The 12731-nt window shown below is 41.0% G+C and overlaps 1 protein-coding gene across 16 annotated transcripts in view; it reads left to right on the forward strand.

Moving 5' to 3' along the window:
• Positions 1-12731, forward strand: part of SHISAL1 (shisa like 1) — a 229477-nt gene that overhangs the window by 183881 nt on the left and 32865 nt on the right. For all 16 annotated transcript variants that reach the window (XM_051772504.1, XM_051772503.1, XM_051772500.1 and 13 more), the window contains one exon: positions 9390-9488. In XM_051772504.1, the coding sequence (XP_051628464.1) occupies positions 9422-9488 (67 nt within the window). In that variant the 5' untranslated portion in view covers positions 9390-9421. The remainder of the gene's footprint in view (positions 1-9389; positions 9489-12731) is intronic.

Consider the following 12731-nt stretch of genomic DNA (forward strand, 5'->3'; position numbering starts at 1 on the left):
ACCAGAAGGTAATTTTAGAGCCTTTTAGAAAGCTCTAGTGCTGTAAGACAGGCCGTGCTCAAGGTAATAACTTTGCAAGGATTGATGTCTGGTGGGAGGCCAGAGCTAAAATATTTGATACCTATATAGGGACTTGGAATGTTTAATTAGATTGTAAAGGAACGGAGTAATAATTTCTGTTTGTAAAAGGAAACATCTTTCTAAAGTTGATGGGAAGAGGGGAAAAAGGTATTTATGAGAATTCTTGAATTCCTTTGAATTTGACATGTTTAAATTAACGTGTTTGTTCTGAGTTGACTTTAACTTTTGCTTGACTTAATCCTCATATTTTGTCACTTTGGAACAAAATAGTGTTTTACAAACCCAGAGTGACAGAAGATTAGAAACCAGTCTGATTAGATGCAGATGTTGATTAGTGATGATCAGGAATGTGAGAATGAAACAAAATTTGGACGTCACAGACTTTGCACAGGAAGGTTTATTTTGCAGAAGAGGCCATTTCTGAAAGGCAAATGTGTCTAAAATGCTCCCATAGAGACTACAGGTAGTTCTTAATTTCTGTATGTATACAGCTGATGACATATTGGTGAAATCAAAAATTTACTCACAATTTTCACTACATAAATTGCTGATATATTACTTTTTTTCTCAAAAGAATAATAAAAATATACTAGCCAGTTTTACTGCCCTGTTTGTAGGTACACAAATTCTCAGGTTTTAGAGCTCTGCAGTAATGCAGAGATGGAGTTTTTTAAAACATGGCTGTTATAGAACCTCTAATGTTACCATCAAAACTCGTTTTATTTCTCAATAACATCTTTAAAATTACTTGGACAAACTGTTTCAAATAAACCAGTAGAAATTACATTATTAATTTAAGATTTGGAGATGGTAATCTTTTAAATTAAGGTACATTTGCTCTGGTTCTATACTGAAAGTAGCTCAAAAAACACAAGCAGAAGTTTCCTTAGAGAAGAGCTTTGCATTTCTTAAAACTGAAATGATAACTTTGATTAACAGTAGGGATTTGTAACCACTTAAAAATGTATCCTGTCCTGCTCTTAGAAAATTATTACAAAACTCTGTGTGTGTTTCCTTGTCATTCCTCTCTCATGGGAGACCAAGAGCACTCATAATTTCAGAGTTGAAATTCAGTTGTTTCAGGTTACTTTGTTCCATGACTAGACCAGACTTGATGGTTTCATCTTACTGGATTTATTAATTCATTGATGAAGCTCTCAGTTTTTGCACAGGTTTTAGGAACACAGATTGTAGATTTTGGTTGCCCAAAATCACCTGTAGCTGAGGTTACTTATCAGTGGCAGTAAACCATCCCAGCTGCAGCTGTTATTTTCACAAAGCTGACAGTCTCCCCAAAGTAATTTAGGTATTTTTCCCCAAAAAAATGTCATGTACACAGTGAGGGGCCAGTTGTTGGATGGACAACAATCTAAAATTCCCTGACCTTCATCAGCAATAGATCTGGGAAATCAAACACTTATCCTAACAAATGCAAATACATAGTGAATCACAGCAAGAGTTTGATTAGCTGAAGTTTATTTGCATTATGGTAATATCTTTAATATCTTTAGCTGTGCTGTGGAGACAGTTTGGAATTTGGCTGTCAACGAAGATTTTGTGCTACCATAGGGAGGTTCCTCATCAGTTAAATTTTGTGATTATAAGGTCTGAGTATGTTACTGATTCTCTAAAATTAATCCTCCTGCAATAAAGGGATCCTTTAACTTCTGTGTCAGATTCTGCTCCTCATCAGATTCTGCTGCTCATCATACTCAGGGTAGGAACTGCTAAAATCCATTTCCAATTTGGATGCTGGTGATGTGGGTGTGGGACAGGTCCCAACAGCTCACCAGAGGTGTGGGTGAGACGGGGAAGGGCTAAAAGAGGCAGGAGATGAATAAGTGTCACTTTGGACAGGTTTCTTGGCCTATTAACGACAGCTTGAAGTTCACAGGATGGTCTTCAGGCTGTACTTAAGAGCTTTATTTTTTAGGATGCATGGGTGTTGTCTCTTCATAGCTGTTTGGAGAAATAGTAAACATGGGGGTGGGAAATAGAACAGAACAGTTCACATTTTCAATTTCAAAATTTATAAAATAGAAGGGAAGAATTTCATGTCTGAGGTAGTGTGTAATGTAACTTTGCTCATCTCTAGCAGCACTAAACCCCTGACTGCAAATGCTTTATCTGTGGTTGTGTAGAGACTCACACATGCTTAAATTAAAGCATATGTGCAGTGAGATGTTTTTAAGGAAGAGACACTGAGTAAAGTTAGTGCTTCATTACAATTCAAAAGGTTTTCTATCACCAGTTCCTTTTCATAGGTTGTTTCAGTTGTTTCGAGCTGAAAACTGGTGTCTGTTTCTCATAAACATTTTCTTGAGGTTATTGCAGTGTGAAACCACGTTTCCTTAGTAATCAGGTTTTCTTTCATGCCAGTTCTGTTGCTTCCTTTGTAATAAGGCTGTAATTTCGTTGTAATAGTGTCCATGAACACATACTGGATGCATTTTTAAGCCTGCTTTAATGTGAGAAGTGAACAGAGCTGGACTAGGAGTTAGGTTTGGATCACAGCCTTTTATTTTCCATCTGATGTTGAACAGCTTTCTCAAGCACTGTGATCGTGTTATTCATTCCCCCACTGCTGCCACAATCAGCCAGAGTTTTCTGTTGCCTCCAGATGAGCAAACAGGTTGAGAGGAGGCCACTTCCCTGCTGCTTTGACCCTCTTTGTCCCAAAGGTGTAGGAAGTGCAGCAAAACTAAACGTGTGTCTATGGTTAGTGAGGGTGGGTAATAAGGGACTATGGCAACCAGAGCTTTTCTAGGTATCATTTAATCTGTGAAAGATGTCCCAAAAGACTGGAGGAAGAAGTGGGAAGGACTGCTGGACATCAGTTATGTCCCGTGTGGTGGCACATTTTTACCTGTGTAGTTTTGCCTGTGTGTAGATGTTCCTCTCCAGGAATAACCTATTTATCTTTTGAGTCAACTGTGAGAATTAGCAGGAGCTCTGTGGTTATCTGCACCTTGCAATGCTCTGTTTGTATTTCCCTTGGAAGAGCTGGCAGCTCTTGAGATGTTTATTAGGACTTTTGGGGGCACTAAGGAAATATGAACAACAGGAACCAAAATGACACTGAAGTTCCAGGCACAGCCTTGCCATGAAGGGTCGAGGCAGGTACAAGAGGAGGTATAGAGGTGGAACAAGGGGGAGGTTTAAGGAAAGATTACAACAAGTATAAGTTTTTAGTCTGAGAAAAGAGTGAGTAAAGATGTGATAGCACTTTGTGTGTGTTAATTAAAGACTGGTGCAGAGGTGTAACCAGTGTACCAGCATGTAAATCATTCTCCAGCTCCACTGGGGATGGGATGGGCCTGAATCAAGCAAAGGAGCTGCAGTTTAGACATGGGGAAAGCTTTCTAGGTTGGAGAAACACTCTAGGGAATTGTCTGAGAAGGTCAGAAAACCACTTTGGTGGTGGACATTCTGTGAACTTCTGCCAAGAACGGGTTAGGTGTACCTAATCTGTGGCAGGAAGATGAGTTAAATGATCTCTTGCATCACCCCATTTTCTGTCTCTGCAGAGAACAAACTTGTGAGGCAGCACTGATGTATTTAATAAATTCTCTTGCTATCTCCCTTTGTTCTTTCTAACAACCAAAAAAAAAATACCAAATGTGCATTGTTTTTCAATCATCTCTTCCAAACATGGCTTTTCTTCTCCTTCAGAGTCAGGGGAAAATAATTTCTACATCAAAATCTTACCTCATGAAATGGTTGTTTCTCTTGGCAGCTTTTCTTTCCAGTGATTCACTGATTCCCTTCAAGAGGAGACAGCTAGATAGAGCTACAGGGATAACCAAAGCAGTGGATGTAGGAGCAGAGTAAGAGCTAAAATGTCACAGTGTGGAAGTGAGAAGCAAAATCTGCATAATGATCTGATATATCTGTATGGTTTCTGCACCCAAAGGTGCAGAGGGTGAGGAGGGAGGTTAAAGGCAAACCAGTTCTGCTCTTGTGCTGGGGGTGAGATCAGAAGTTGCAGTTCAGTCACAGGCTCTTCACCAGCAGAAACAAAAAGCCACCCACCTGCTCTGTCTCCCTTTAACATCTGCTCTCCTTCATCATGATTTTACAGCACCTTTCCTTTGAGTGTTGCTCCCTTTTTGAATCTTTCACTGCTGCATCTTCTGCGAGGGAAAGCAATATTCTGAACATAATCCTTATTCCATGACAAGATAGCCAAAAAAATTAAAAAACATGAGTGAGGGCCATTTCTTCTGTTTCACAGGAGACACGTGTCAGGTTTTAACCCCATTTGGCAACTAAGTACCATGGAGCTGCTTAAAAATAACAATAAATAAATATTCAGCTAGATCACTGCTGATTACCGTGTTTCTGCCTTCTCTATTCCATGGCCTAACATCAGGGAATGCCTTGTGTGATTTAGGCTTTTCCTTTTACCATGTCACCAGTTCTCCTGCCCGTCTCTTCCAGCTCTGACAGCTCAGAGACATCCCCCTGGTACTGCACAAAACATGACTGCTTCAGCCAGACAGCAGCATGTAAAGAAACCCTCAGAACAGTCAACAAGTGAACAGTTAGTTATATTTTACCCTCCCAAAAATGCTCCTATTCAGTGTAATGATCACTGAAACAGCAGTTCTAAAACTGGAGCGTTTCCCTGCTGTCACAAATATGGATAGATGTGTACATGCATTTATTTACACAGATTCTCCTGGCCACTGGTGTGCAGGTCTCTCAGGTTCTAGTCCCTCCCTCTGATTTCCCAGCTGACAGAAAACACAAGCATCCCATGATTTTGGATTAAAATGCCAATTTCATCGTTGCCAGTTCTGCTGGACGTAATTGAAATAAATTTTTCCCTTCTAGATTTCTACCTACAGCGCTGATTAAGAAATTGCCAGTAAGGCTGGATGTACTCAATTACTAACAAGATTGTGCCTTCCAAAAAATGTGCATCTGATTTCCAATCTGAGTTAGTCTTCCATAACTGATGTGGTTTTTTTCCTCATTCTCACTGCCTGCTCAAATTCATGCTACTAAGTAAGATATTTTACAGACATCTACTATACTATAACTATCTTTAATCTACTTTAATCAACAACCCAGAGAGAAATAAGTTAACTTTACCATAAGGCCAGAGTGATATATATTAATTATATTACTCTCCTTAATTATTTATTAATTGGATTCTGTATTAACCATTCCATTAAATTTCTCTAGATCCACATCATGCTTGTAATTTACCTGGATTATCTCATTTACTTCTAAAAAGGTTCTTAAGTTTCTTCAGGTTCTCTGACAGCTGCCCTTGTTTCCCAAAAAATTGAAAAAGTGATTTCCATGTTCCCCATCCAGCTCTGCTGAAATAACTGGATACAAATTACACGGATTTGCAGATATCAAATTAGGAACCTTAGTGTCAACTCATTAATGTCATCCTAAATTACTCTTGATCTGGAAATATTTAATAGTCTCAGCTATAGCAAACATCTTTGTCTTCCCAGATACACAACAGGAGTGCTTATTGATCTCTTTTTAATTAACTGCTACAAAAGCCAAGATTTGCCTTAGTAATGAATCACTACCAGAATTCCTGCAGGTTTGGTTCACTCAGGAGAATATCCTACCCTTTTATTTCTATCAATATTGGCAATAGCATGTTCTCTGTAGCTGTTTTTCTTGGTCAAACTCCTACATTCTCAACCTCTGGCTTATATTCAGTTTTATTTTTTTTTTAATGCAATTCCAACGTTAGGTCTGCTCAGTGTTTTAATTAATATGATATTCCTTCTGAAAAAAAGGTGGCAGCTTTTTTCAAACAGTACTGATGAGAAGTATTTTTAATTAGCATTCACAGTTCATTGCACTTTTATATTCTCCTCACAGTGTTATGGTTTCTAACTTTTTTTCCCTTGAAAGCTTACTTTAAGGTTACAATGCAGTGGTTTGGCTTGCAGATAACAGTGTAAACTATCACGTTTTCTTGTACAAAAGTTTTTAGGTCTGTGCTCTGTTTTTCACATGCCAAGATGACTTTTTAGTGGATTTGCTTGTGCCACACACGGCATTTTGTGGGAGAAATCTTTGGCCTCTCAGCACTTTGCACCCAGCTCTGTGTCTCCCCTCCATTATCCATCTGTGGTACTCAGGATTTAGTTACTCCTGATACATTAATTTTCACCCCACTCCCCTTTTGTTACATCAGGTGCAATTGTCTTGGTGTTTTAATCTGATTCAGTAGATTTTAGTAGACCCCTACTAGTAAACTACATATTTATATAATCCAGCATTTATTTCATAAACAGTCAGCAAAATGTGTCTCTTGAGCTGTCAGAAACAGTGGAATTTTTTACATAAATTGCCATTTTCCTTCCTTTTTTTTTCCTAAATACCTTAGAATGATGTTAACAACCCAAGAATTAGACTCACCACACCACCTTGCAGTAGCACCACCTGGTGTGTAGCCCAATCTCCCAGTGTCCAAACCAATAAATTACCTCTTTATTTTAGATTTGATTTTTAATTTTATTTATATCGTTAATCACCTATTTATAACGGAAATAAATAGGGGATTAATAATATAACTGAAATAAATAGAATCGTTGAATCACAGAATCAGCTGGGTTGGAAGGGACCTCCGAGATCATCAAGTCCAACCCTTGATCCAACCCCGCCGTGGTTCCCAGCCCATGGCACTGATGCCACATCCAGTCTCATCTTAAAAACCTCCAGGGATGGAGAATCCACCCCTTCCCTGGGCAGCCCATTCCAATGATTACCCTCTCTGTAAAGAAATTCTTCCTAATCTCCAACCTAACCCTCCCCTGGCACAGCTGAAGACCCAGCCCTCTTGTCTTGCTGATGGTTGCCTGGGAAAAGAGACCAACCCCCCCCGGCTCCCCCCTCCTGTCAGGGAGTTGCAGAGAGTGAGGAGGTCTCCCCTGAGCCTCCTCTTCTCCAGGCTGAGCCCCCCCAGCTCCCTCAGCCTCTCCTCACAGCACTTGTGCTCCAGTCCCTTCCCCAGCCTCGTTGCTCTCCTCTGGCCCTGCTCCAGCCCCTCCATGGCCTTCCTGAGCTGAGGGCCCAGAACTGGACACAGCACTCCAGGGGTGGCCTCACCAGCGCTGAGTCCAGGGCAGGAATCACTTCCCTGGCCCTGTTGGCCACACTGTTCCTGAGCCAGGCCAGGATCCATTGGCCCTCTTGTCCCCCTGGGCACACTCTGGCTCCTGTTCAGCTCCCTGTCCATCCCCACTCCCAGCTCCCTTCCTGCCTGGCTGCTCTCCAGCCCCTCTGGCCCAGCCTGGAGCTGCTGGGGGTTGTTGTGGCCAAAGGGCAGGACCCGGCCCTTGGCCTGGTTGAACCTCATCCCGTTGGAATCAGCCCATGGATCCAGCCTGGCCAGGTCCCTCTGCAGAGCCCTCCTGCCTTCCAGCTGATCCACACTCCCCCACAGCTTGGTGTCAGCTGCAAATTTGCTGATGGTGGACTCAATCCCCTCATCTAAATCATCAGTAAAGATATTAAACAGGACTGGGCCCAACACTGATCCCTGGGGACACCACTGGTGATGGATCCCAACTGGATGCAGCCCCATCCCCACCACTCTCTGGGCCCTCCAGCCAGTTCCTGACCCAGCACAGAGTGCCCCTGGCCAAGCCATGGGCTGTGGCTTTTCCAGGACAATGCTGTGGGAGACGGTGTCCAAGGCCTTGCTGAAGTCCAGACAGACACATCCACACCTTCCCCTCATCCACCAGGAGGGTCACCTGGTCAGGAAAGGAGATCAGGTTGGTCAGACAGGACCTGCCCCTCCTAACCCCGTGCTGGCTGGGTCTGATCCCGTGTCCATCCTGCAGGTGCTGTGGGACTGCACTGAGGATGATCTGCTCCAGAACCTTGCCGGGCACTGAGCTCAGGCTGACGGGCCTGGAGTTTCCCGGGTCCTCCTTCCGGCCCTTTTTGTGGATTGGTGGGACATTCACCACCTTCCAATCATCTGGGACCTCCCCAGTGAGCCAGGGCTGTTGGTAGATGATGGAGAGAGGCTTGGCGAGCTCTTCCACCAGCTCCTCATCACCCTGGGGTGGATCCCCTCTGGTCCCATAGACTTGTGGGGATCCCCTCTGGTCCCATAGACTTGTGGGGGTCCAAGCGGCTCAGCAGGTCACTGACTGTTTCCTTCTGGATTACAGGGGGGCTGTTCAGATTCTTGTCTCTTTCTACAATCTCTAGAAGCCAGTTGTCCTCAGGACAACCTGTGTTACTGTTGAATAATAGGGGATAATTAATATAATAATAAATAATAGAACAAATAAATAGGGGATTAATAATATAACTGAAATAAATAGGGGATTAATAATATAACTAAAATTATATTTTATTTTAGGTCTGTAGCCCAAGCTCCCAGTGTTCTTGTACAAACCAATAAATTACCTCTTTATTTTATGTTGTGTTATTAATTTTATTTATGTTATTAATCACCTGTTTATTCTGTTTATAAATTACCTATTTATTAATGTCAGTGTGAGGTCAGGATGAAGAGTTCATACATCCAGGGTTGTGACAACAGGATTGGGCACCACTCAATCCTTCCCATGTTGGTGAGAGCACTTACTTTGGGGCAGAGTCTCTGTTGGAGCTGTTGAATGTGCAGCAGGTGATGCTGAATTAATGTGGAACAAGATGTGTTTGGCCTCACCCAGCTGTGAGGATCCTTTTTAGGCTATTAGGATTTTTGCCAGCCAAACCAGACCACTTCTCACCCTGCTTTCTAGGAAAAAAAATAAGAAATAACAATCCCATGAAATGCTGTGATTCTAATGAAAAGACTTTTTCTTTTTAAGTGTTTCCAACCATCTCAGTTGCTTGACCCACTTTCTGAGCGACTGCACCCTCTAATGGGGTAAAACAGATTGGCTTTCAGAGCAGCCAATTTATTTTTGTATTGTTTATGTGTTTCTGGTCCTTAGAGGCTTCATACAACAGCCCATTCCTGTGACAGGGAAAGCAGCACACTTTTGCTGAGTGCAGATTACAGGGGAGGTGTGAATATCCAATAAAGGCTTTGTGTGATCCATCTCCACTCTGGGTTAATGGAAAGGAAGTAAACAGTTGTTTATATTCGTGGTGAAATGAGAAAGGAATTTTAATGAAATCATACAAAGGAGAATTTATTTCACTTCTAAGTCCAGAAAAATTATATGGGTGTTATTTTTTTTTTCTTACTGTGCAAAGCCATCTCACTTTACCAAAGCTTTGTGAGGAAGTAAAAGTTTGAACCATGAAAAGGAGATGAAGCAGACACTTAAATGTGATTTTTGCATCTTGTCAAACAGGTAATTTTCTAATGGACCAATGAAAGCCAACGATGACAAGTTGTGGTCAACAGTCCCTGAATGTGCTGATGGTTCTGCTCTCCTTACTCTTGTCAGCAGGTAACTTTCTCTTTTACTGGTGTGTGCCACAGGGAAAAAAATAGTTGCAAATTAATATGGACTTCCTTCAAAACAGGATCAGATGGATTGCTAATTAAATAATAAATAAGCCACAGAATGGATTTGTGCAGAAATGTGTCAGCTTTTAGCTTGAGAATGAGTCAAGTGCTCTGATTATTTGTTGCATTTGTTCTTCAGAAGTTATTTATGACATTAAGGGTTTCTGTAACTATGAATGAATATTAGAAAAATAATTAAAAAGCTTCTTAGTCCAAATAGATTTGATCCTACAGGTTTTTAACTTGCAGTTCAGTGTCTTTTATCCTCCATTCTTGAAGCAGTTTTTAATCCAAAGGGATTTTTTTTGTATCACTGCTCTTTTTCCCCTTATACTACATCCCATCCCTGACCACCATACTTAAAACTTTACCAGGCATCATGTGCATTAAAGTATCCTTGTGTTCAGTGAAAATTGTTCCTGCTCTGTCTGTGTAAGGACTTCATTATCAGTTAGCTCAAGCATTTTGTTGCCCACTGCTTGTTTGCAGTGTCCAAGTTGATTCTTGCTAATGATGGTTTGTTATTTAGCTGTAAATGACACAGTCCTTTTGCTGACAGTGTTAGAATATTATCAACCACACTACTTCTCATCTGAAAACATTGTTCTCCTTCAGTCCTTGCAGTGAAAATCCCTTTGTATGGGGCTGCATCCCTAGTTCTGTATCTGCCCTCCTCCTCCTGTGGACTGGGATTGGGCACAGGGGTTGTAGCAGCTTCTTTGTTGTTTGCTAGGCTAAAATAATCTCAAAAATCTGTTTCTGTGGTGCCTGAATGAAGTAAATTACAAAGAACACTTCAATGAAGTGATCAAACGTCACAAAACTTTGCCAGCTGCTCCAGTCTCCTCTGTTGATTTTTAAGTTTTCATACCTTTACCACTCTTTATAGGGGACTTCTGATAGAGACATCCTGAGATCCCACTTCTCCAGCCCTTTTCCTCAAGGTGATACAAACATTTACCTTTGTTCTATTTACCTGTGTTGAGGTTGAATGGGACACTGTAATAACACCATGTGTGCAAACAGATGTATTCAACCCCTGGTATAATACACCTTTATTCCCTCAAACCCAGACAATAAAGCCAGTGTTGTGATATATTTTTTTCCCCTTGGAAGAAAAGTATTGCCTCTGGGTAATAACATATTGCATTCAATATGTTTATTTGAAACAAATTACATATAGCTTTTCTTACATAATTTATCTATTAACATTGATAACTATTGGCTTTCTAAATGTGTATCTTCCTGTTGCTCCTTGGCTGTAAGTGTTTTATTATCTGACATCCATTATGAGCATGTAGAGTAGAGGCTTAATTTGAAATCATCACAAGCCTTTCTTGGCAGCCAAACTCGGCTCCTTGGGGAATTTTGCTGCTGACATCTGTAGGGATGGGTTTAGGTCATTGCTAACTCACACACGTTTTACAGGAGGAAATTTATTGTCATTTTGCAGCCAGCCAATGGAATTTGGTTGGGTTTTTTTTGCCCAAGACAGATCAGCTTCCATAAAAGAAAACCACTGGCTTTGTGCAGTGAGAATGGCAGGGGTCAAAAAAAGATGCTGCTTAAAAAAGGATGCTGCTCTCACTGGAGTGATATGAACATCATTTTTAACCTGAGCTGAAGTGAAAATCGAATGGCAAGGCTCCATTTGAGTTCCCCACATGAACAGACTGTAAATCCAAGTGTTTGGTATCCCAAGATTCACACTGAAATCTGTAGGAATGGCTGAAAACCCCACTTAGCAATTAGAAGCATAACTTTCACTGGCTCCACAAGTGGAACAGAAGTAAGGGTACAAGTGATAGAAAAGCCCCCTGAACAATGTTAATACTTAGTCATTTAGTGCACTGAAACACATTTGTGAAATCAGGGATGACAGCAAGGCTTACAGGAACAAGCCAAAGAGTGACAGATTATTTTTATTTTGAAGTTGGAAATGAATGTCCACCCAGCAAATTAACATGTGGTAAAATGCACACACAGGAATATTTCTGTGGATCCAAGTGGAAAGCTTAGAAAGACCAGCCCTTCTCAAAGTCTCAGGGCTTGAAGAATTTAGTGGCTAAATTTAAAATGTGATCAGTGTTGCCCAGATGTGTAACTGTGAACAGAGAGGGAAGCAGCAGTTTGTTGTATTCTGGCTGTGTACCTTTAAGGCAGAGCAGATAAATCTTAAGATGAGCTTAAATCTTTGAAGCATGACAGACTATCCTCTGGAAATCAGTAGGAACAGAGATAGGAGCATCCATATCAGTTACCTGTTCAATAATAGTTCTTAAAAACAGTATTTGCACAGGAGAACTCCAGAAACAGACAATTTAAGAGCCTTTCAGGTACAATACTTTTAGCTGAAGTATTTTATAGAAATAAGGTTCTTTAATCCTCAGGATTTAAGCAAAGTTATTTTCAGGAAAAATACTTAAAAAAAAAAATCACACGTTGTTTATTGGCTTTCTGATTCACAGAGAAGCAAAGACAGCAGGTGAACTTACACAGATTAAAACTTGATAAAGTTCTTTCAGTGTGCACCAGGTACTTGCTGATGCTGCTGTGGGGTTTTTTCTTACTCATTTGTTAAATGACCCATGAGTTTTCTCACTTTCTGATTCCCTCACAGGGAGAGGGGGAGTGACAAGCAGCTGCCTACCAGGGTTAATCCACCACACACCGACTCCCGAGTTCAGAATGTAATTTAATCATCACATTACACTCTTATTTGTGCATTTATTTTAATCACTGACACACATTTTACTATTTAAGGATGTGCCTAGGACTGCATCTTATTACAGACACCCCTCCTCCTGTGACCTGACGTTATCTTAATTCTCCCTTCAGTCTGTAATCACACTTCCCTCAGTTTTTATTCCCAGGGAAGTTTGTTTTCCTTTTTAAATGGGCAAAGGAACCATTCAGGGATCAGGGGACACTTCCACACTGTGCTCTTGAGTAAAACACTTTGCAGTGAAGAGCAAGCAAAACTTCTGAGTGGTAAAACCCAGTGACAGGACCAGAGGCCAATTTCATCTGGAACACATATTTTCCCAGGCAGGGCAAAATATGTAATTACTTTTCTCAACATCTGTGTTCCTTTAGAAACAGCACTGTCAGTTCCTGACTGAATTAATCTACAAACTGTTTCTTCTTTTGTTGAATGATGCCAGGTATGTGTGCACACACACAT

Source organism: Manacus candei, unplaced genomic scaffold, assembly GCF_025592945.1.
Source record: "Manacus candei isolate 608988 ecotype Guabito, Panama unplaced genomic scaffold, ASM2559294v1 h1tg000153l, whole genome shotgun sequence".
Lineage (NCBI taxonomy): Eukaryota > Metazoa > Chordata > Aves > Passeriformes > Pipridae > Manacus > Manacus candei.